At 42.0% G+C, this 21878-nt stretch overlaps 2 protein-coding genes across 2 annotated transcripts; both read left to right on the top strand.

Moving 5' to 3' along the window:
- Positions 1–707: 707 nt before the first annotated feature.
- On the top strand, positions 708–1755 carry LOC116408933 (vomeronasal type-2 receptor 26-like). Its single transcript, XM_031897414.1, has one exon. It carries the CDS (start codon positions 849–851, stop codon positions 1719–1721), a length of 873 nt encoding a protein of 290 aa, XP_031753274.1. The 5' UTR covers positions 708–848; the 3' UTR covers positions 1722–1755.
- A 2936-nt stretch (positions 1756–4691) lies between these two features.
- On the top strand, positions 4692–12950 carry LOC116408626 (vomeronasal type-2 receptor 26-like). Its single transcript, XM_031896267.1, has 4 exons — positions 4692–4709; positions 7264–7497; positions 11246–11369; positions 11874–12950. The coding sequence occupies exons 1-4, from the start codon at positions 4692–4694 to the stop codon at positions 12776–12778; spliced, it is 1281 nt and encodes a 426-aa protein (XP_031752127.1). The 3' UTR covers positions 12779–12950.
- Positions 12951–21878: the final 8928 nt, after the last annotated feature.

Here is a 21878-nt window from a genome sequence, read left to right as displayed (position 1 = left end):
CCATGTCCTGTGCCCCGGAGAGAGGGGCCTCAGCCATGTCAACCTTTTAGGGTGCTTCCTCCCATGTACCCACCTGAACCCACGAGGGTAGCTCTGCCCTCTCTGCAGTTGACTCCCCCGGCACCCATGAGGGTGGCTCTGCCCTCTCTGCAGTCGACTCCCCGGACACCCACGAGGGTGGCTCTCCCCTCTCTGCAGTCGACTCCCCGGGCACCCACGAGGGTGGCTCTGCCCGCACTCTTGCCTGACCCCCAGGCACCCACGAGGGTGGCTCTGCCCACACTCTTGCCTGACCCCCGGGCACCCATGAGGGTGGCTCTGCCCGCACTCTTGCCTGACCCCCGGGCACCCACGAGGGTGGCTCTGCCCACACTCTTGCCTGACCCCCAGGCACCCACGAGGGTGGCTCTGCCCGCACTCTTGCCTGACCCCAGGCACCCACAACAGAACCATGAGCTCCTTCAACTTACATAGGCTCACAATTAGGAACTACACTCACTACCCCTGGGCCAATGAACTCACCTCCCATGGGCATTTCCTCAATGGTTAATCCCTTTGCCTTTCAATGTACCAAGCTCAGGGCTCAGTGGACATTACGAGGGAGTAACAAATAAAACAAAATCAGAAATTACACATTGAACTACAGTCGTTACACTGAGAAATCCAGTAAACATGTTTGCAGATTACATTTTATTGTGTTACTATTCTGTTTAATGATTATAAATTAAAAAAAAAAAATAATTGTTCAAATGTACATTGATAAGACTTTTCCTTAATTGTTTCAGATCAGCTACGGAGCCACAGATGTAACTTTCACTGACAGAAGGAGGTTCCCATACGTCTACCGAATGGTCCCTAATGAAGGATATTTCCATCAAGCTCTCATTCAGCTGCTGAAGCACTTTGGTTGGACCTGGGTGGGAATCTTGATAGCAGATAGTCAAGAAGATTATATAAAGAGACAACTAATAGAGCTGATTACAAGCAATGGGATGTGTGTGGAATTTGCTTATAAAGTCTTATCAGATGGCAGGTTTGACAACATAATAGTTGAAAGGATTTTAAGAACAACTTCCAAAGTTGTCATAATCAGTGATTCCACCAGTATGCTTTGGCCAATATTGAGATACGTTAAGATTGAGTCTAGCTTTAAAAGAACTTGGATTTTGTCAGTCTCATCTTCATTTACGGATTATATTCTCGAATATGAATTTGCAGAGTTCTTTGCTGGAAGTTTGGCTTTTCCAGTAGCTGCTAGAGAAATTCATGGATTTCAGGATTTTTTATTCTCTGCAAACCCTGATCGGTATCCAGAAGATATATTCATTCGAGCTGCATGGCTGTGGTTTGTAAGCGACCTATCTACTGAAATGACTGACAGTGAAACGTATGTGAGTAATATAACCGGCAGTGAAGACTTTCTAAATGCTTCCTCTCTTGGAAATGAGACCCTTGCATCAATCCCTCACTATAGACAGCTGGATCTCAGAGTGCCCTACAGTGTGTACAAGGCTGTGTATTTGTTGGCCCAGGCTCTACATGTATTGCTCTCAGAGAAGACTTCTCATGGGGCTCCTACAGAGAAAGCCCGACTGGAGAGGGAACTGAACCCATGGAAGGTGGGATATTGGTTTAAGTCTCCATATTCTGGAACTAGATACTCGTTAGCAATATGTTGTTCATCAATCCCTTGGATGTTGCTCCCAGTGGCGTCAAAGTAGGTGCTTCTTTTTGATTTTCTGGCTTAGAGGCAAGTTTGCAAACAGAGCCTTCTCTGGGCTGCCAGTCCACATAGGGGCTATTAAATAGCCAATTATAGCTCTTATTGGCACCCCAGGAACTCTTTTCATGCTTCTAGTGCTCACCAACACTTTTTCCATTTGAATGTGGCTCACTGGTATAAAAGGTTGGGGACCCCTGCTCTGCAGTTTCCTTTAACCCTTTCATGGCCAAACAAAACAAGGCACCTCACTGAATTGGGAAACTCTGCACTTAAGTATTATGAAAACATATACAATAATTAAATTTTTCCCGACCTTGCTTCAATATAGAAGTTTGCAGAACAATTCCCATTCTATGTCATTTACACTAAAGTCAGATACACAGCACGGTATCTAGCAGATTGTGTTTGGAACAAAGATAAGAGTTTGTGGAATACAAAGTCATGAAGTTCCTAAATAATTGTGAACAAATATACAGTACAGTGCCCAAAATATGTGGCTTCCAGAGCTATATATATATATATATATTTTAAGTTTAAAGCTTATTCTAATTTTCAAAACTTTCTTTGATTGATAGAGAAAGAGATGGTTCAGTACAATTTATAAGCTGCAAAGAAAGAAATATGGGCACCAGTGGTTCCTAATCATAAAATAGATGTTTATTTAACACAGCTGAAATACTTATTTAGTACAATGATCATACAAATATACATTCATGTATAAAACAAGCACAGGTACCTTGTAGGTGAATGGACTTAGTATGTTTAGGGTAACCTTTAAAGGAAAAGGAAAGATTAAAACTAAGATGTATCAGAAAGGTCAATGTAAATATAGCCATACACACTCACAGTAATGTTGCTCTGAGTCCTCTGTCAAAATAAACACAGAATTTCTTTCTTTCTGTTCTTCACACATGTTCATAAGTATCAGACTTTCTCTCAGCTCAAACCTCCAGGGCTCAGGCTTGAGCATGCTCAGTTTACTCCTCTCTCCCTCTCCACCTCTCTTCTCCTTCCTCCCCTTCACACATTTGCTGTAATCTGAGCCCAGAGCACAGGGATGCAGACAGGAAGTGATGTCTGACCAAGCTAAAATGGCTTTCTTTGTCCTACCATAGAACCCCTCACAAAGAGAGTCTGGAGTCTCCCTCTCGCAAAGAACCCACTCGCAAAGACGGCTGTCGCGACTGGATTTTTTCACAATTTCTCACTTTCTAAACCTGAGGGTTTCACTTAAGCCAACCCTCAAGATCTATCAAAGGCTATATATATAATATCTCTTGATTTACTGTTATGCATAACATAACTTATTTTATCTCTGACGTTATTCACTTTTACTGTATATATTATGTTTTGTCTTTATGGAGATACGACCCCCCGGGGTCCCTATTTTAACCCCCAAGTTGGGCACAAGGTGTCTGGTCACAAGCCCACAAAACTAACAAAGAAACTTCAATATACCATGCTACATGGAGCTTTATATCCTAATGCTAAATCATGGCTAAGATAATCTCTATAAACCCTAAAGGTTTAAACACCATTACTAAAGACTGCCTGGTGCTTAAAGAAATTAGAAATTTAACGGCAGATGTAGCCTTTATCCAGGAAACCCACTTCCAGAAAGAAAAACCATACAAACTACAGTCCAAACATTATACAAGGGCATACTATGCTTTGGTCTGCTCAAAAACAGCTGGAGTGGCAATATTAGTCCATAAAGATTGCCCTTTAGTAGTTGAGCAGACTACTGCTATGGGACTATGGGAAATATATACCCATAGCCCCGCCCATAACATTACCATATCCAATGGCTTCTGTTACAAACATATACATATATACAGCTTTATATCCTGAACTTTTCAGATAAAGTTTTTTTCTTTCTCTGAAATTCTTATCATTGTCTCTTCTCCTATCTCTTTTAAGCAATTCCTGTCTATCAGTTTCCAGTGCAGACTTAAATGCATCAATTATGAAGTCGCTATTTGATGCATTTAAGTCTGCACTGGAAACTGATAGACATGAGGCCAGCTCAGCCATTAGACATCCCAATATAAACAAATGGGACTCCTACCTCCCTCAGCCTCTATCGGAGGAAGATTGGTCTCTCATTTGGGGAAATGGCAAAAAAATTCTCAAGAAAGAAGATATTTATAAGATTCTTATGTTTTGGTATCATACCCCAGCCAAACTGCATACTCTGTTTTCCAAACCCCCCCACTATGCTGGAGAAATTGTGGGGAGATCAGAACCCTCCCACATATCTTTTGGTTCTATCCGATGATATCCCCACTATGGTCAGAAATCTCAGGCTTATTAAGTGAGGGACTACGAGACCCTGTACCGGTCGATATAACTACCATTTTGCTGGTAAACCATCCCCAAAGACCAGCAAACCGTCCCAAGCATTGATTGATCATGTTCTAACAGCCGCCCGAATCTCAATAGCTGCAAAATGGAAAACCCTGTCCCCCCCACATTAGCTGAAATTAAACGGAAAATGGAGACAAACAAGGTATTTGAGGCTGGAATATCCAGAAGAAACCGTAGAACCCCTCAGTTTCTTCAAATCTGGACACATGGGAACTGCTTGTAACGAAGACTGAAACCCTACTATACCTATCTATCTCCTTTACTTGTATTTCAATAGTTTTTTTTAACTTTGAAATGTTGATATTGTTGAATATATCAATGCAAGAACTCAAACATGTTCTCAATAATTTCATTTTGGTTTTGCATCGCTGTAACACATGTGCTTACTTTCTAATTTCCCCTATTGTATAATCGACATTGTTAAACTCAATAAAAAATATGTTACAAAATATAAGGTCGGACTTGACGGAAGTGAGTCTTATTTCAGCCTACTGTAACTTACTATGTTACTATGAGTATGTAGACAAATCACTCCAGCCCATAGCACATAGTTTGCCCTCATATATAAGAGATAGTGGCGATGTGATTAATAAGTTACAGGATGTGGTGTGAGAAGAAGGTTTGTTGTGGGTCACTTTGGATCTTTATATTCTTGGATAAGTACATCATTTGGGGGATCCAGGCCTTAAGATTTTGGTCAGAAGAGACAAGGTTGTATCCCAGGGAACAGAATGAGTTTATTTTGGAAGCTGCTGAATACCTTGTAAGTCACAATTATTTCATGTATGGGGGCCATTTCTACCTCCACGTGTTTGGCACTACAATAGGGGCGTGGTTTGTACCCTCGTATGCTAATCTCTTTATGGGGTGGCTTGTGAGGTGCCACATCTTTGGGGATGGATCAGCACTAGAGAACTGTGTAGTGAAATACTATAGGTTGGGCAACAAGCCAGGGGGGCTGTCATGTCGGTCCTGTGATTCGATCATCGCAGGACCGACCTCCAAGCAGCTCTCCCTGCTTTCCCCCCGCCCTCCAGCGACACCCACTCACTTCCTGCTGCTGAAGCTCTGCACATGGACCCTCCAGAAGACTACAGGATGATCTGATCATCCCTCTGCCACCAGGACAGGTAAGTGTCCTTTATTTATACTACTATACACACCTACATACACTTACATATATTTACATGCATTCACACACACAAACAGCACACAATTTCGAACAGTTTTTTTTAATTTTGCGCTCATACACTCATATACACACTTACACACTGTCACACAACCTTTACACATGTACACACATGTATACAATAAACTTTTTATTAAAATTTTACCACTTTGTTTTTAGTTTCCTTTCCATGTTTATTTGGACAGTGTGACTATTGGATCAGATATTCTGACTACTAATTACACTGTCATGTGACTTATTTTGTTGTTTCACTGATTTGCACAATTTTTGTGGTTTTATTGCATTTTTATCCCTGTATTAATATTCCTGCATAGCTTTGCAATGTGTAACTTTGGTGTACAAAAATAATTTTACCTATTTTGAATTCATCAGAATGTGTACTTTACAAAAATATATGGTTTTCTGGGGTCTCTGTATAGTTAGGGGGTGTTATGGCACATAGTACGTTTTCCTGAGTAAACTAAAAGTCCCCCGGAGGAAAAGCACCTAATGTGAAACAGTGCAAAATGTTCAAAAACTGTCTGGCAATACAAGTTCCACTTTGACCAAAACAGCTGGCAGTAAAAAGGTTAAACTGTAACTCTTTATTGTCCAAGACAAGATGTAATATGCAGGGATAAGTAAATACTCACAAAGCACAGAAGTAGAAATAGCAGACACCTTGGAGGATAGTAAGAGAGGATGTCACTGATTTATCCCACCTCTTTGGGAGACTGGGCCGGATAAAGCACCTGTCAGCTTGGCACCACTTTAGAGATCAGTCTGGATAATTACTCCAATCCTCAGGTTGATAACCTTTAACTTGTATGGGTCTTACGGCCAGCCATGGATCAGGGTTTAGACTAACCTGTATCCTGTCTCTTATCCGTGCCCTAAGCTAAGGCAACATTGCAGTATGGAAGGTACTTCCAGCTGAACTTCCGGATGGAGCTTGAACTGCTCTTACTATCTAGATCTAACTACCTTGCTCTCCTAGAGAGTGCTATTACAGTTTCTGCTATTCTTTCTAGTCCCCGTTCATGGGGCCCTGTCCCTGACTTCACCAGAGTAGATGTTAACCCTGGGGCAATGGCTTTACTGGGGCCTAGTTCTGATTCCAGGCTCAGTGGAGCTGTTCCTTGAGAATCAGAGGCAGTCAAATAGGAAGCCACACCTCCTTGCTAGACACTATATGAGACTGCAAGAGGTGGGGTCAACCAACCAAACCAATAAGGTATAGTGCATAACTGTAAAAAAGATACATGGGACTTTGCCCAGTAACAGTACAAATCAGGAAGAGGTAGGGTTTAAAGCCATAGAGGAGCTTAACCCTATGGGTCCTTATATTTCTCCAATTATTTGACTGTGATTTGGAGAATAAGTGAGGAACAGGAAGCAAGTGAAGTTAGAGGAAAGGAAAGGAGATATAGAGAAAATGTTATGTAAAAGAGAGGCACGGTGGGTGGTTGAGACCAAAGGGTCTGAATAAGGATTGGGAAATTCAATGTTATGTTGATTAATAGGGATTATATTACATGACTTACAAGTAGCACTGAAACAAATGGATCCCTTTTGGTAATGAAAGAATATAATAGAAGAAGTTTTTTAGATGTTATTAAATAGAATATTCACATGGGTGTGGGATACCAATAAAAGTGATGTTTAGATGATATGCCTTGAAAATTGCCCAAGGAATCCCTGTGAGGTGGGTCCTGTTAGAGGGGATGTGTATAAAGCTGTAAATGTTATGGCTTGTGTTTATACTCTGAGGAACTGCTGTTTATGGGGCACAAAATGCGTCAGTAGTTGGAGAGACTGTTCTGTCCATCAATGTAGAGAAGGAAAACTTATTTATGGGGATGATGTGAGGTGGGTCTGTAGGTCCAAATGAAAGAAGCTCTCACCAGAAAAGCTCCGGCAGCCGCTCCCTTTGTATCAGTTGCCTGTAAATCTCTCACTAATAAGTGAATAAAGAAAATAATGCCGTGGTGTTGTTTCCCCTTAGCTGAATCACTTGCTGAGAAAGGTTCATGTTACACTTTCTTCATCCCAAGAAGAGATCTATATTAACAAGGAGGGAGAAGCTCCGGGACAATATGATCTCACAAACTGGGTCATGTTCCCTGATCGCAGAACCAACGAACTGAATGTGATCACAGTGGGAAGGTACAACACGTCGAACCCCAATCAGCTGATTTTCAATGACAGAGCCATTGTTTGGTACCCGAATGATACAGAGGTGAGCTCCTGGGAAAGGGCAAATTCACATCTCTTGTTTGTTTCCAGGTAAATGTGCTGCTTTCTGTGCTGTGGCCCTGGGGTTACATAGATATATAGTTACGTTGGGTTGGAAAAAGGCCAAAGTCCATCAAGTTCAACCCCTCCAAATAAACTTCAGTGCACATATATACACACACTCTTACCAACCTATACATATATATATTGTGGGGATTTAACTCTTTAGGTAGAGGCAGCAGGTCCTTTCACACAGGAAAGAGACAGGGACACAGGAGTTCCAGCTGAAATCTGGGGTGAGTTTATTTAACACAGCAGGCTTGAATAAAAGTTCATACAGCTGATATCCCAAATACAACCAAATAGTAGCGGTCTTGCTGAAACTGAAAACTGTCCTTCCCAGGGGCACATACAGGCACACTTGGGCAGAATAACCAATACAGGTAAATGCAGGTTACACTCACTGTGAGAAACCCCCTACCCAACATCCCCCGGGAGAGAATTCCCCAACATTACTGCCGTCACCGTGAGGAACCCCCTTCCCAACATCCCCCGGCAGGGCATTCCCCAACCCCCTCACTACCCTCACCGTGAGGAACCCCCTACCCAACATCCCCCGGCAGGGCATTCCCCAACCCCCTCACTGCCCTCATCATGAGGAACCACCTACCCAACATCCCCCGGCAGGGCATTCCCCAACCCCCTCACTGCCCTCACCGTGAGGAACCCCCTACCCAACATCCCCCGGCAGGACATTCCCCAACCCCCTCACTGCCCTCATCGTGAGGAACCCCCTACCCAACATCCCCCGGCAGGGCATTCCCCAACCCCCTCACTGCCCTCACCGTGAGGAACCCCCTACCCAACATCCCCCGGCAGAGCATTCCCCAACCTCCTCACTGCCCTCACCGTGAGGAACCCCCTACCCAACATCCCCCGGCAGGGCATTCCCCAACCCCCTCACTGCCCTCACCGTGAGGAACCCCCTACCCAACATCCCCCGGCAGGGTATTCCCCAACCCCCTCACTGCCCTCACCGTGAGGAACCCCCTACCCAACATCCCCTGGCAGGGCATTCCCCAACCCCCTCACTGCCCTCACCGTGAGGAACCCCCTACCCAACATCCCCCGGCAGGGTATTCCCCAACCCCCTCACTGCCCTCACCATGCCCCACTTTAGAGTTCCCAGGAATAACTGCTTTCCGTCTTTCCTTTTATATTCACTTGGGCATAGGATGTCCTTTAGTGTACTGCCCCATTTATAGCTAAACATGGGGGGTTCTCTATAGTAGTTACCATATTTCTTATCCCCCTGCAATATTGGTCAGTACTGCTTAACCAAAGTTCCCAGTTTCTTACTAACTTCACAGTATTTGCTCACAAAAATGGGTTGCGGTGTAGTTTCTCTACATATTTTTGGTCCTTGGAGTTTTTTGCACCTCCTCTGCTACTTGTATCTGTATCAGTTTATGCTTATTGTAACCTTTTTCTTTGAAACGACCTATCAGCTCCTTAGCTGCTGTCTTATATTTTTCATTTAGGAAGTTATTATACATACCCGCATAAATTGGCCCTTAGGGATGACATTGATAACTCTGGGGTTATGGAGGCTCTTTACGGTTAATAGGTTGTTCCTGTCCATTGGTTTTCTAAACAGGCCTGTGGAAATCTGACCATTCTCAATAGTCAGTAGCACATCAAGGAAGTTTAGCTTAGTCCCCCCAATTTCATAGGTAAACTTTATAGTGGGGTGCTCTGAATTTGCTTCCCTCACCATTTCTTGGAATTGCTGTTTTGTTCCATCCCAAATTACTAGCACATCATCCACGCAGCGCAGATATGATTTTATAATTAATGTGCCATGAGATATTTCTGCTCAAGGGTAAGTACAAAGATGTTAGCAAATGAAGGCGCTACTGAAGAACCCATTGACATCCCTTGTTTTTGCCAGAAATACTTTCCATTAAACCTGAAATAGTTTTTGACTGCCTTAGCCTTGTCTGGGTAAAAACTATTTTGGGGTTCAGGCTCCTAACTGGGTGCCCTGGAGCAGTAACCCCTCCCTTGGACTGCTTGGAACCAGTGGTGCTAAGGGGGAGGTTGGACTTGTTGGAAATGTTTTTTGTTCAGATGTTATGTTGTTCACTTGAAAAAGGGCTTTGCCCGAAACATGTAGTGGAACCCACTAATAAACACTAATTTGCAGAAAAGCTCTGCCTTGTCAGGTGTCCTCCATTATCTTATATGATGTTGTAATCTTATAGTAAATTAGCCCTTCAATTAGCACAAGCTACACCGTATTCTATCCTGGATGAGACTGTATCCCTCAGGGGGAGCCCTCGCTTGGTATGGAGACCAGGTAGATATGTGTTGTATTTCTCAATAAATGGGCACCAGTGGCTCTTAACCTTAAAACCATGAACTGTTTATTTACACAGCCACTTAGGAGTAATTACAGCACAGAATAGGTAGGTAGTAGCATCTCACAGCACAGGCAGTACTTACAAGGAATAGTCACAATAACCATTTAGCTGCAGGGCACAACGGGTTAACTCTTTCAGGTATATGCTTCCAGTGGAACCTGAGTGATCACTAACCCTAGGTCTGTACACTGTTACCCCTACTCTGGGCAGTATTATACCCGGGATTATAATCCCTCTACAATTCCTGGTTGGAGCCAAAATTCTGCTCACTAAATAGCCCTGCCTGTCTATCACACCTAGTGTGATCTATAACAGGAGCTGCCTATTCTTTCTGAACCTACCTATTCCCAGATTTCCACAGTTTCTCTCTCTGCCTGCTTACTCAGGCAGAGACTTTACAAAATGGCCTCTGGCCTCATGGCTGCTCAGTCTTTTATTTGGAGAGTAGTAATCAGCACCAAGTCTTGTGATTAGTTAGAAGTAGTGCAGGTTCCCCAGTGGCCACTTTCCATCGTCATATCCTGGTACAGAAGAACAGGAACAGCACCTCTTGTCTTTGTAGATTAAAATGCCTTTATGGCAAAGTTTTTGGGTGCAAACAACAACAGCAGCAACATTTTAGGTCACATAAGGCCTTTTATCAAGCTTGATAAAAGGTCTTATGTGACCTGAAACGTTGCTGCTGTTGTTGTTTGTCCCAAAAAACTTTGCAATAAAGGCATTTTAATCTACAAAGACAAGAGGTGCTGTTCCTGTTCTTCTGCTCAGCCTTTTATTTCACAGTGCCACCTAATGACCAAACTGTGGAACTGCACAAGGGTTCATGCTATGACCCAGGAACAAGGGACTTACTTCCCATTATATTAAGGACCCTTTATAGCTTTCCAAATACTAGGGGACCACAGAGTTAGAAAAGGTACAATTTACCAGTTCCCTACAATGACTACATGCAATTAGTGCTACAACAGGAGCACAGGAGTGATAGCCTGCCTGAATGAGGTAGCTGAACTGGAATACTGGATTTGGAAAGATTTTGGTTCCCTCATTAAACCTTCTGCTGCTGCTTCTTACATCTGGAATCCCGTACCGGAATTACTCCAGAGAGAATTTTCCCTCAAAACTAAACTCAAAGTGGGGAAATCACAAAGTGCCGGTGAGAATGCAGCGCTAAATGTGTCAGTCGGCAAATTGCAAAAGTGGATCTGTGTAGGTTTTGTTGGGCTGTTTCCCACTGTTAATACTATATTCATGGAAACTATTTTGCCGTTATTAGTCTTCAGGACTTGCCCAGGAAGCACAATTACCTGCTGTTATGGTGTTTGGTTTCAGATCCCAATCTCCGTGTGCAGTGACAGCTGTATCCCAGGGTACCGGAAAGTTTCCCGGGAAGTAGAGTTTTCCTGCTGTTATGACTGTGTGCCCTGCGCAGAGGGACACATCTCCAACACAACAGGTCCGTTCCCCACCAAACCCAAAACTCAAAGTTGTTTCTTAACAAATTATTTGGGCAGGCACAGACTGTGTGATATACTTGGAACTGACTGACTTGGAACTGACTGACTTGGAACTGACTCTTGGGAACAGTTGTTATTTTTATTATTAACATTTATTTATAAAGCACCAACATATTCCACAGCGCTGTATTCACACAGATGTTTCATCCTTATGGGCAGAGGACCTCCTGCATCAGATAGTCTTTTATCTCCTGCATATGGCACTGTATGGTACTATCTGGAGGGTGTGGTTATTTTAGCTTTTCTGGGAACTTGGTTTTCCTGGGAATTTGTATTCTAGGTAATTGTGTCCTTCTTGACTTATCTCCTTACATGTCTCTTACACTGTAACTATCTGAGTATCATGTGTGGTGCATTCTCAGTATTTATATACTCAGTAATAATCCATACAAGTACCTTACTAACAGTAACTATTCTCCAATGTTCATTCTAATATCCCACAGATATGGAAACGTGTATCCAATGCCCAGAAGATCAGTGGCCCAATGACAAGAGAACTATTTGCATCCAGAAAATAACAGAATTCCTTTCATATGAGGATCCCTTGGGACAGTCTCTGGCTGCAGTCTCGGTTCTCTCCTCTCTTACTGTCATTTCAGTTCTGCTGATTTTCATCAAATATCACAAAACTCCTGTGGTCAAGGCCAATAACCAAACCCTGAGCTACTCCCTCCTCCTCTCCCTCACACTGTCCTTCCTCTGCTGCTTCTTGTTCATTGGGCGCCCTCAGAAAGTGACCTGCCTGCTCAGACAAGTTACATTTGGGATCAACTTTACACTTTCTGTCTCTTGTGTCCTGGCTAAAACTGTCACAGTTGCCATTGCCTTTAATGCCACAAAGCCGGGAAGCAAGATAAAGAAATGGGTGGGAACAAGAGTGTCCCTCTGCCTGGTCCTTCTCTGCTCTCTGCTCCAGGTTGGGATATGCCTGGTCTGGCTGATCTCCTCCCCACCATTCCCAGACTATGACACTCACACTTACACTGGGAAGATGATATTACAATGTAATGAAGGCTCTGTCTCTGCATTCTACACTGTGATTGGTTACATGGGGTTCCTGTCGGGATTAAGTTTCATTGTTGCTTTCCTGGTTAGGAAGTTACCAGCCAGTTTCAATGAGGCCCAGCTGATCACTTTCAGCATGCTGGTGTTCTGCAGTGTTTGGGTGTCCTTCATCCCAGCGTACCTGAGCACCAAGGGCAAATACATGGTGGCTGTGGAGATCTTCGCTATCCTGGCTTCCAGTGCAGGGCTGCTGGGCTGTATCTTCATTCCCAAGTGCTACATTATCCTCTTCCGCCCTGAGCAGAACACCCGCCGGGGCCTTACTGGCAAACACTTACAGTGAATTATTGCTAACCTTCAGGATTCTCAGTAGCACACTCATGATTATTTTGATTTATTTTCGTTCATCTTTTTGGTCTTTGTTCCTTTCATCCCTTCCCTTCAATTCTTCTATATTCTGAACATTATCATGTCCCACCCTGAGCAGAACACCAGGAGGAGACACCTCACTAGGAAACACCTACAATTGTTTATTAATAACCTTGCCAAGATTGTTATAATTATTATTTTTAAGTCAGTTTTCTCCAGAATGATTTTGTCTTCTGTTTGGGTCTTTAGGTTTATCCGTATTGTGCACTTAATTGCTGGTCCAACTTGCTCCAAACACAAATGTCCCTTACATTAAATTGGGTCTTTTCATAATACTGGGAAAGTAAGACCTGTATAACTCCATGGACTCCATGGTAAAGAAAACTCTTATTTTGGATATATTCCCTGGGCCGCTGACTGCAAAATGGGTTAAGATACATATTTAGGACACAATGCTACTATAGTTTATTACTTATACTACTTGTATATAGAATGGGGCTGGATATGAATAAGATCATCAACAAAAAAGCAAATGGCACTCAGGGCTTCAAACAAGGGAAAAAACCCTTAAAGTATTTTTATTGCGGAGGTGCCTCCGCAATAAAAATACTTTAAGGGTTTTTTCCCTTGTTTGAAGCCCTGAGTGCCATTTGCTTTTTTGTTGTTGCACCATTTTTGGAGGGTGCCGATCCCTCCAGCAGTGTGCACCGGGCATACAGGTTTGGAGAGCTAGGGTGTGCGGATAAGGTCTCTGTGGTATGAATAAGATCATGACATTAGCTAAGAATGATGCCTGCTTCTTTAGTTGTCTTACTTCCGTAAGCCCATAAACATGGCGGCAGCACATTTCTGTCAGTAATAAATAATAATAGAAACCACAAATAAAACCATGTAAGCATCTGCCTGCTGCTGTGAATGTCCCATGTCTCCTGATACCAATACCAAACACATATAGTTTTATGGAGAATTCCCACGTGTATAGGCCACAAACTCCCAGCAGGACACTTCCAAATCCCCAAAACACTGCGCCAGAAAGCTGCATACTTTAGATTTAAAGGCCAAAACTTCCACTAACAGAAAGTTTATCCCAGAAAATAACATATTTCTGGAAAGAACAGATTCTGGGGAATCCAGAATAGGCACAACTGTCTGTCTGCTCCAAACTACCAAGTCACAATGCTTTCCTAAAGTTATAGGTTTTTATCAAACGTTTTTAAAAAAAATCACTTCAAAGCTTCTATAGTATCTTATCTCTTACAGGTCATAAAGTAAACAAATAAAACCCCCTAAATATGAACGCCAGGGGCCCACTGAACAGTTTGATGCCCAATATGTATAGGTTTAGCTAAGTATGTGGCATGTAGGGCCCCAATGGGAACCCCCATATGTACTGTCATTTCTGTCATTTCAGCTTCTGCAAAATCAACACATTTACATCATTATATGTGGGATAAGGCTACAAAAAGTACATTCACCCCAGAAAGTCATATATTTTTGGAAAGTACACATCTAAATCTAAAATGGGTAACCATGTTTTTCTACTCCAAAGTACCAAGCCGCAAAGCATTTCTAAAGTTAGCAATTTTGATGACAAAAATCCCCTCAAAGCTTCCACTTCGCAGCATCTTATCTCCCACATAGTGTTAGGTACCAAGATAAAACACCCTAAATTTGAACTCCAGGGGTCCACTAAACAGAAATGGGTACCCGTGTCTTTCTACTCCAAAGTACCAAGCCGCAAAGCTTTCCTAAGTTTGATGATTTTTATGATATTTCAGAAAATCGCCTAAAAATGTTGCAGTTTGCCGCATTTATCTCACACAATTTCTTGCATACAAAGGCAAATCACCCCAAATAGGAACACCTAAGGTCTACTGAACAGTTTGATGCCCAATATGCATAGATATACCAAAGTCTGCGGTATGTACTGACCCCAAAAAGAAAATAGCGCATATGGATTTCTCTCCTGCAAACCCAGCTTTTGCACACAGAGCCCCCTGACAGTGTATTATGTGCAGTAACCCCCCCTAACTCTACAGAAAAACCCAGAAAATCATATATTTTTGGAAAGTACACATTAGCCTTTCCTTCTCCTTTAATTACTCTGCCCCGGTCTATCTTGACACCTAAATGTATCTCACCATTCAGATTCCTATCCCACTCCCTTACTCAGGTGCTTGAATCCGTACAAAAAATTGCTACTCCCATTTCATTGCCTATGCAATTGGGCTCTACCCACTTGTCTTCCAAGGAGAGGCTCCGTAGGTGCACTAATGAGTTGTGCATGTACTGTGGGGAGAAGGGTCATTTCCGCATGAATTACTCCCCAGTTTGTCTCATCTAAGATCGTCTTACCTGTCCTCCTTAAATAAGGAGGGGGTAGTGTTAAGATTTCAGCCTTTTTGAATTCTGGAGCGGCTGGGAATCTTTTGGATGCCAATTTTGTCCATAAACTGGGCATTCCCTTTATTTCTTTAGTCCCTCCAGTCAGATTACTGGCTATAGATAGGAGTCCTCTGGGGTGTGGTTTAGTGTTTTTCAGGTCCCGGGATCCCATGGTTACAGAAACATAATCCACATATTGAATGGATTCTTTATTGGCATGGCCGCTGTGTGGGTTCTTGTCATCTAATACCGATTTCCTTGGCAACAACCTCTCTAGAAGGCTTACCTCCTCCCTATGCAGCTTTTGCTGATGTTTTTCCTAAGAAAGCGGAAGAGACCTTACCTGCACATAGGCATTATGATTGTGCAATTGAGTTAATTCCTGGAGCTATTCCTCCCTAAGGTAGAACCTATCCTCTCTCCCTTCCCGAATCCTAGGCCATGAAGGAATATATTAGGGAGATCTTAGAAAGGGGATTCATTAGGCCCACCTCCACTCCCACTGGTGCAGGTTTCTTCTTGTATCTGAGAAGGGTGGGGGTCTTAGGTCCTGTATTGATTATAGAGGTCCAAATAAGATCAAGGTTAAGAATCGTTATCCTCTTCCCTTGATTTCAGGATTCTTTGATAGAGTTAAAGGTGCCTCAGTTTTTACTAAACTTGATCTTAGAGGCGCACACAACCTAATCCCAATCAAAGAAGGAGATGAGTGGAAGATGGCTTTTAACACTTGGGATGGGCATTATGAAAATCTAGTAATACCATTTGGTTTATGTAATGCCCATGACATCTTCCAAGAGTTTGTAAATGATATCTTCCATGATCTCCTGGGGTGCTATGTAGTGGTATACCTGGACAACTTTTAAAATTTTCTATTAATTTGAAGGAGCACCGCTGTCATGTCCAAGAGGCACTACATAGGCTCCGGCAGCATCAGTTATAAGCCAATTATATGCCAAACTGGAGAAATGTATCTTTGAAGTTCTTTCAGTCCATTTTCTAGGGTATATTATCTCCCAACATGGTTTGGAGATGGAACTAAGGTGGAGTCAATTTTGAATTGGACTTGACTCCTTTCTTCCAAAGGTTTCTTGGTTTTGCCAATTATCATAGGCAGTTTATTAAAGGTTTTTCTTCCCTGGTGTCCCCAATCACTGCCCTTACCAAGAAAGGGGCAGATCTGAGTACCTGGCATGGGGAAGAGGTAGAAGCCTTTAAGCTTCTTAAAGAGGCATTTATTTCTGCTCCAGTACTTCGCCACCCAGATTCCACACTCCAGTTTCTGGTGGAAGTGGCTGCTTCTGAAGTAGGAGCTGGTGTGGTGTTGTCACAAGGGCACCCTACTGGTAAAATATACCCATGTGCCTTCTTTTCCAGGAAATTTCAAATCCTAGACAAGCTAGATGGGCTTATTTTTCACTCGATTCAATGTTATGCTTACTTACAGGCCAGGGTCTAAGAATGTGAAGGCTGATTCTTTGTCTTGGAGTTTTGTCTCTATCCCTAAAGAGAGTTTGGAAACAGACACTATTGTTCCAAAGGAAGTGATTGTGGCTCCCCTGAGTCCAGACCTTTTTGCCTCTCTTTCTGAGGCTCAGATTAATGTGCCTGGAAACATACCACCTGGTAAACTTTTTGTCCCAAATAAGGCTGTGTTGCATGAGGCTGTGTTGTCCAACACTCATGATTCCAAGATTGCCGGGCATCCAGGTCATAATAAGTTTTATTCCCTGTTGTCTCATTCACTCTGGTGGCCTACAATGAGACAGGATGTTGGCGACTTTATTAATTCTTGTGCAGTTTGTCAATGTTCTACGCCATCTAGGTCCTTGCCTCAGGGGTTGCTACAGTCACTTCCTGTTCCTGAAAGGCCATGGACTCATATCTCCATAGACTTTATTGTCGATCTACCTCCTTCAAATGGTAATACTGTTATTTGGGTAGTGGTGGACTGGTTTAGTAAAATGTGTCACTTAGGTTACACCCAGGAACCCAGGGTAATGTCTAAGCAACTGAAGGCCTGTCTCACAAAGCCCGATGCTGATGATCATGAGTCCACCATCAGAAGAACACTGAACAGCGATGGTGTGTATGGCAAGATAGCAAGGAGAATCCACTGCTCTTTCCCCAGTCTACAGTTTGCTAAAGATCAAGTGGACAAACCAGAAGGAGACTGGAAGAATGTTTTGTGGATGGATGAAGCCAAAATAGAACTTATTGGCTTAAATGAGGAGTGTTACAGAATAACACTGCATTCCAGCATAAGAACCTTATCCTATCTGTAAAGCATAGTGGTGGGATTGTTCTGGTTTGGGCCTGTTTTGCTGCATCTGGGCTTGGACAGCTTGCCATGGTGCAATTAATTCTGATCTATACCAGAGAATTCTAAAGGAAAATGTCAAGACATCTGTCAGTGAACTGAATCTCAAGAGACAGTGGGTCATGCAGCGAGACATCCAACCTAAACAAGTCATTCTACCAAAGAATGGCTACAGAAGAATAAAGGGAATGGTCAAGTCAAAGTCCTGACTGTAATCCACTTTTGCCCCACGCCACAGATATGTTTTTGGATAATTTTTTTTCCAATAAATACATGAGCAAATATAATCATTTCTGTTTCATTGGTTTCACTAGGTTTTCTTCATCTACTTTTAGGACTTGTTTAAAAATGAGATGATGTTTTAGGTCACATTCATTTTAAATATAAAATGTAATAAGGAAAACACCCCTGTTCTCATTAAATGCCATTAGAGAGACATATTCTAACCTACTGTGCCTCCAGGTTCCAGGTTAATGGCCATGAACTCTCACAGAATAATTTAGGTTCAAGAAGACACATGAGAACCATTGAGTTTAACCTTTTCATCTAAATGAAACCTACATACTTTCTTGCTGATACAGAGGAACGTTACACACCCCCATCTGAATCTTCTTAATTTGTCTCAGAGGGGAGAAAAATGATTTTCTGGTTTCAGCATAGCAATAGGACCAGTCCCTGGATTAACTTTGCTCTAAGAACTAATTTCAGTAACTCCCTTTATAAAAATGCATTCAAAGCCTTACTGAAGCTATATAATGTATCTGCCAGTACAGCCACTTACGGGAAGGAACCCCACAACTATCCAGCTCTCCCTGTAACACCCCTCTCCCTCCTTAACATGGAACCTCTCTGAAGAGTTACAAAGTGCCATTGTGATTGGATTAGTGGAAGAGTATATATGCTGAGGACTTCCCATACCAGTCAGTTGAACTGAAGAAGCTGCTCGGATGAGTAGTGAAACGTCTTCAATGATTACTAAACAAGTCCAGTTGCTTTAGATTTATTTATACTAGATATACCATGACCTGCATGAATGAAAATCTTCAGAATCATATTCTAGATGGGGCCTTACCATTGTTTTTTTTTAAAGGGGAAAAATGATCTCCTCCTCCTGTAATCTAAAAATTGTTTAAAAATGCTTTATATATAACACAAAGTTAATAGACAGTGTGATCTACTGGAAACAAGAGAATGTAATCTTATATACAGTGTACACACTACTCTATAGTGTTCATAGAATATTATAATTATTATATTACAAGGAAAAAGAAAAAAGTATACAATGTTGCTATGGCCATGATCATCATCATCATTGTTTATTTGTATAGCACCAGCAAATCACACAATGAATTTAAACAAACAGGGATCTTAAAAAGTTTAACAAACAAGGGTATATAGAGTAAAAATAGGATCAAAGGGTCCTGCTCACAAGAGCTTACAATCTACAGGGGTTAGAGGTACATTGAAAAAAAAAAAGAATGTAGATACTGATTGATGATTTATGATACATATTCACTAAAGTGCGATAAAATGTGCGCTATTTATAGCGTGCGTTAAAAATTTTATCGCGTCTAAATTTTCGCGACTTATCGCACGATTCACTATAAGCATACTATTTATAGCTAATTTATGTGCGATATTGCATGCGTTATTTAAGATTTTCAGATAGTAGCCGCATATGAATTGTTGCCACATATAAATGGTAGCATATAAATGGTAGCATATAAATAGTATCATATAAATAGTAGCATATAAATAATAGCATATAAATGGTAGCATATAAATAGTAGCATATAAATGGTAGCATATAAATAGTATCATATAAATAGTAGCATATAAATAATAGCATATAAATGGTAGCATATTAATAGTAGCATATATATGGTAGCATATAAATAGTAGCATATAAATGGTAGCATATAAATGGTAGCATATAAATAGTAGCATATAAATAGTATCATATAAATGGTAGCATATAAATGGTAGCATATAAATAGTATCATATAAATGGTAGCATATAAATGGTAGCATATAAATAGTATCATATAAATGGTAGCATATAAATAGTAGCATATAAATGGTAGCATATAAATAGTAGCATATAAATAGTATCATATAAATAGTAGCATATAAATAGTAGCATATAAATGGTAGCATATAAATAGTAGCATATAAATAGTAGCATATAAATGGTAGCATATAAATGGTAGCATATAATTAGTAGTTGCTTATAAATAGTAACTGCTAGTGATGAGCGAATCTGTTCCGTTTATCTTAAGTGAAAAATTCACAATGTCGTGCGGCCAAAAAATTGTTGCCTGCGACTATTTATATGCGGCTACAATTGATGAAATGTTTCACCAAGGCATGGATTTACGGCGAATTTTTGGATGTGCGGTGAATTTTTCCGTGGCGAATTTTTTCATGCGTTTTGCCATTGGCGGATTGTTTTTCAAAACGCATGAAAAAATTCGCCGTGGAAAAATTCGCCGCACGTCCAAAAATTTGGACGTTTACGGGGTTTCTCACTGTCCCCAGTGACTTTCACATGTCCACAATGACTCACACTCGTGAACACTCAGGCTTCACCTTAAGCCTTGCTGACTCCTCTCAGCTCTCATATGCCTGGTCATGGCTCCCTCTGCTCCTCGCAGTGGCAGGAGGCACCCCCAGCTCCTCTGGGAGTTCCTGATACAGACAGGCAGCCTTCCTGCCCTGTGCCCTGCTCTGAGAGTGACCCTCAGTCAAGGATCAACCTTCTGCTCAACCCCCTACTGTGTGATCCCACAGCCCTTTTTATTTTCTGCTCACCTGCAGCCCAATCAGGCAGCTCCCTACAGCCGGCCAAATTAAAATGTTAACTGGAGTTCAGAATGGAGGGTCTTTCCTGCTCTCCCTCCATTCACTCCAGGGACCTATTAATTTGGCTTTTCCTAAGCCAGTAACATAAACACAGCATTACCTGCTACAAAACCAGGTATTTTACCTGGCGCTACTTGTATCCCACCTTCAACACTGGTGGAAAACACACCAAACCATGATCTTTTCCATTGCATCTCTCACAATATATAAATGCCTGTTCAGCTTAGATACATTGCATATGCTTCCCTAAAGAGATACAACAGATGTGGAACGATGCAATGGATGAATGAGTATGGCAGCAGCATTTAGAACAGATTGGAGTTGGGAAAAAGCAATGTGTTGGGATGCCTGTAAGGAGTAGGTTACAGTAATCAAGGTGGGAGATGAGAGACTGGATGAGTGTTTTAGTTTTAGGCAATGTTGCACAGGTGAAAATGACAAGATTTGACAAGTGATTGAATGTGTGGTGTAGAAGAGTCTAAGATAATTCCTAGGCAGCATGCCTGAGTGTGATTGAGAGTTATTGACTGTGAGTGAAACCTGAGGGACAGGGGAGGATATTGGAGGAAATATAATGAATTCTGTTTTAGAAAGATTCAGTTTCAGGTGACATCAAGGAGGAGATGGCAGACAGGCTGTCTGAAACTTGGGAAAGGATAGAAGGACAGAGATCAGGAGTAGACAGGTAGAGCTGGGTGTCATCAGCATAAAGGTGGTACTGTAGTGCAAATGACTGAATTTCCCTAGAGAAGTTGTGTAGACTGAGAACAGACATAGCCTTGAGGAACACCAACAGCAGGGTTCCCCAACCTTTCTTACTCGTGAACCACAGTCAAATGTAAAAAGACTTGGAGAGCAACACAAGCACCATAAAAGTTCATGGAGGCTATTAGGGGCCTTTATGCACACTGTCAGCTTACAGGAGGCTTTATTTAGTAGTAAAGTTTTTTTTTATTCAACCAAAACTTTCCACCAAGTCAGGAATTCAAAAAATAATAACCTGGTTTGGGGGCAACATCCAAGGGGTTGGGGAGCAACATGTTGCTCACAAGCCACTGATTGGGGATCACTGACCAACAAAAAGAGGGAGTGAGGTGGAGGTAGGCAACTTTAAAGGAACAGTCATAAAGAAAAGATTTAAAACAAGAAGAGCCATGTCACAAACACCAACTGAATACAAAATGTCTAGAAGGAGTGGGTGGTCAACCATTTGAAAGGCTGCAGAGAGATCTAGAAGGATGGGATAGTGGCCTTTGACTTAGCCAGGAGAAGATCATTGGTTACATTGGTGAGAGCAGTTTCTGTTGAGTGTGTTGGATGGAAGCCAGATTACAGGGGGTCAAGAACAGTCTAACAGTTTAGATGCAAGAAGGAAACTGGACGATATATGGTGGGGGAACTGGGATCAAGGAAGGTTTCTTGAGGAGGGGAGTGATTAATACTTTATATGACAAAGGAAAAGTACCAGTAGAAAGTGAGAGGTTAAAAATTGGGTGAACACAGGGCT

This window comes from Xenopus tropicalis, chromosome 2 (assembly GCF_000004195.4).
Source record: "Xenopus tropicalis strain Nigerian chromosome 2, UCB_Xtro_10.0, whole genome shotgun sequence".
Lineage (NCBI taxonomy): Eukaryota > Metazoa > Chordata > Amphibia > Anura > Pipidae > Xenopus > Xenopus tropicalis.
This window is presented reverse-complemented; position numbering and strand designations above follow the sequence as displayed.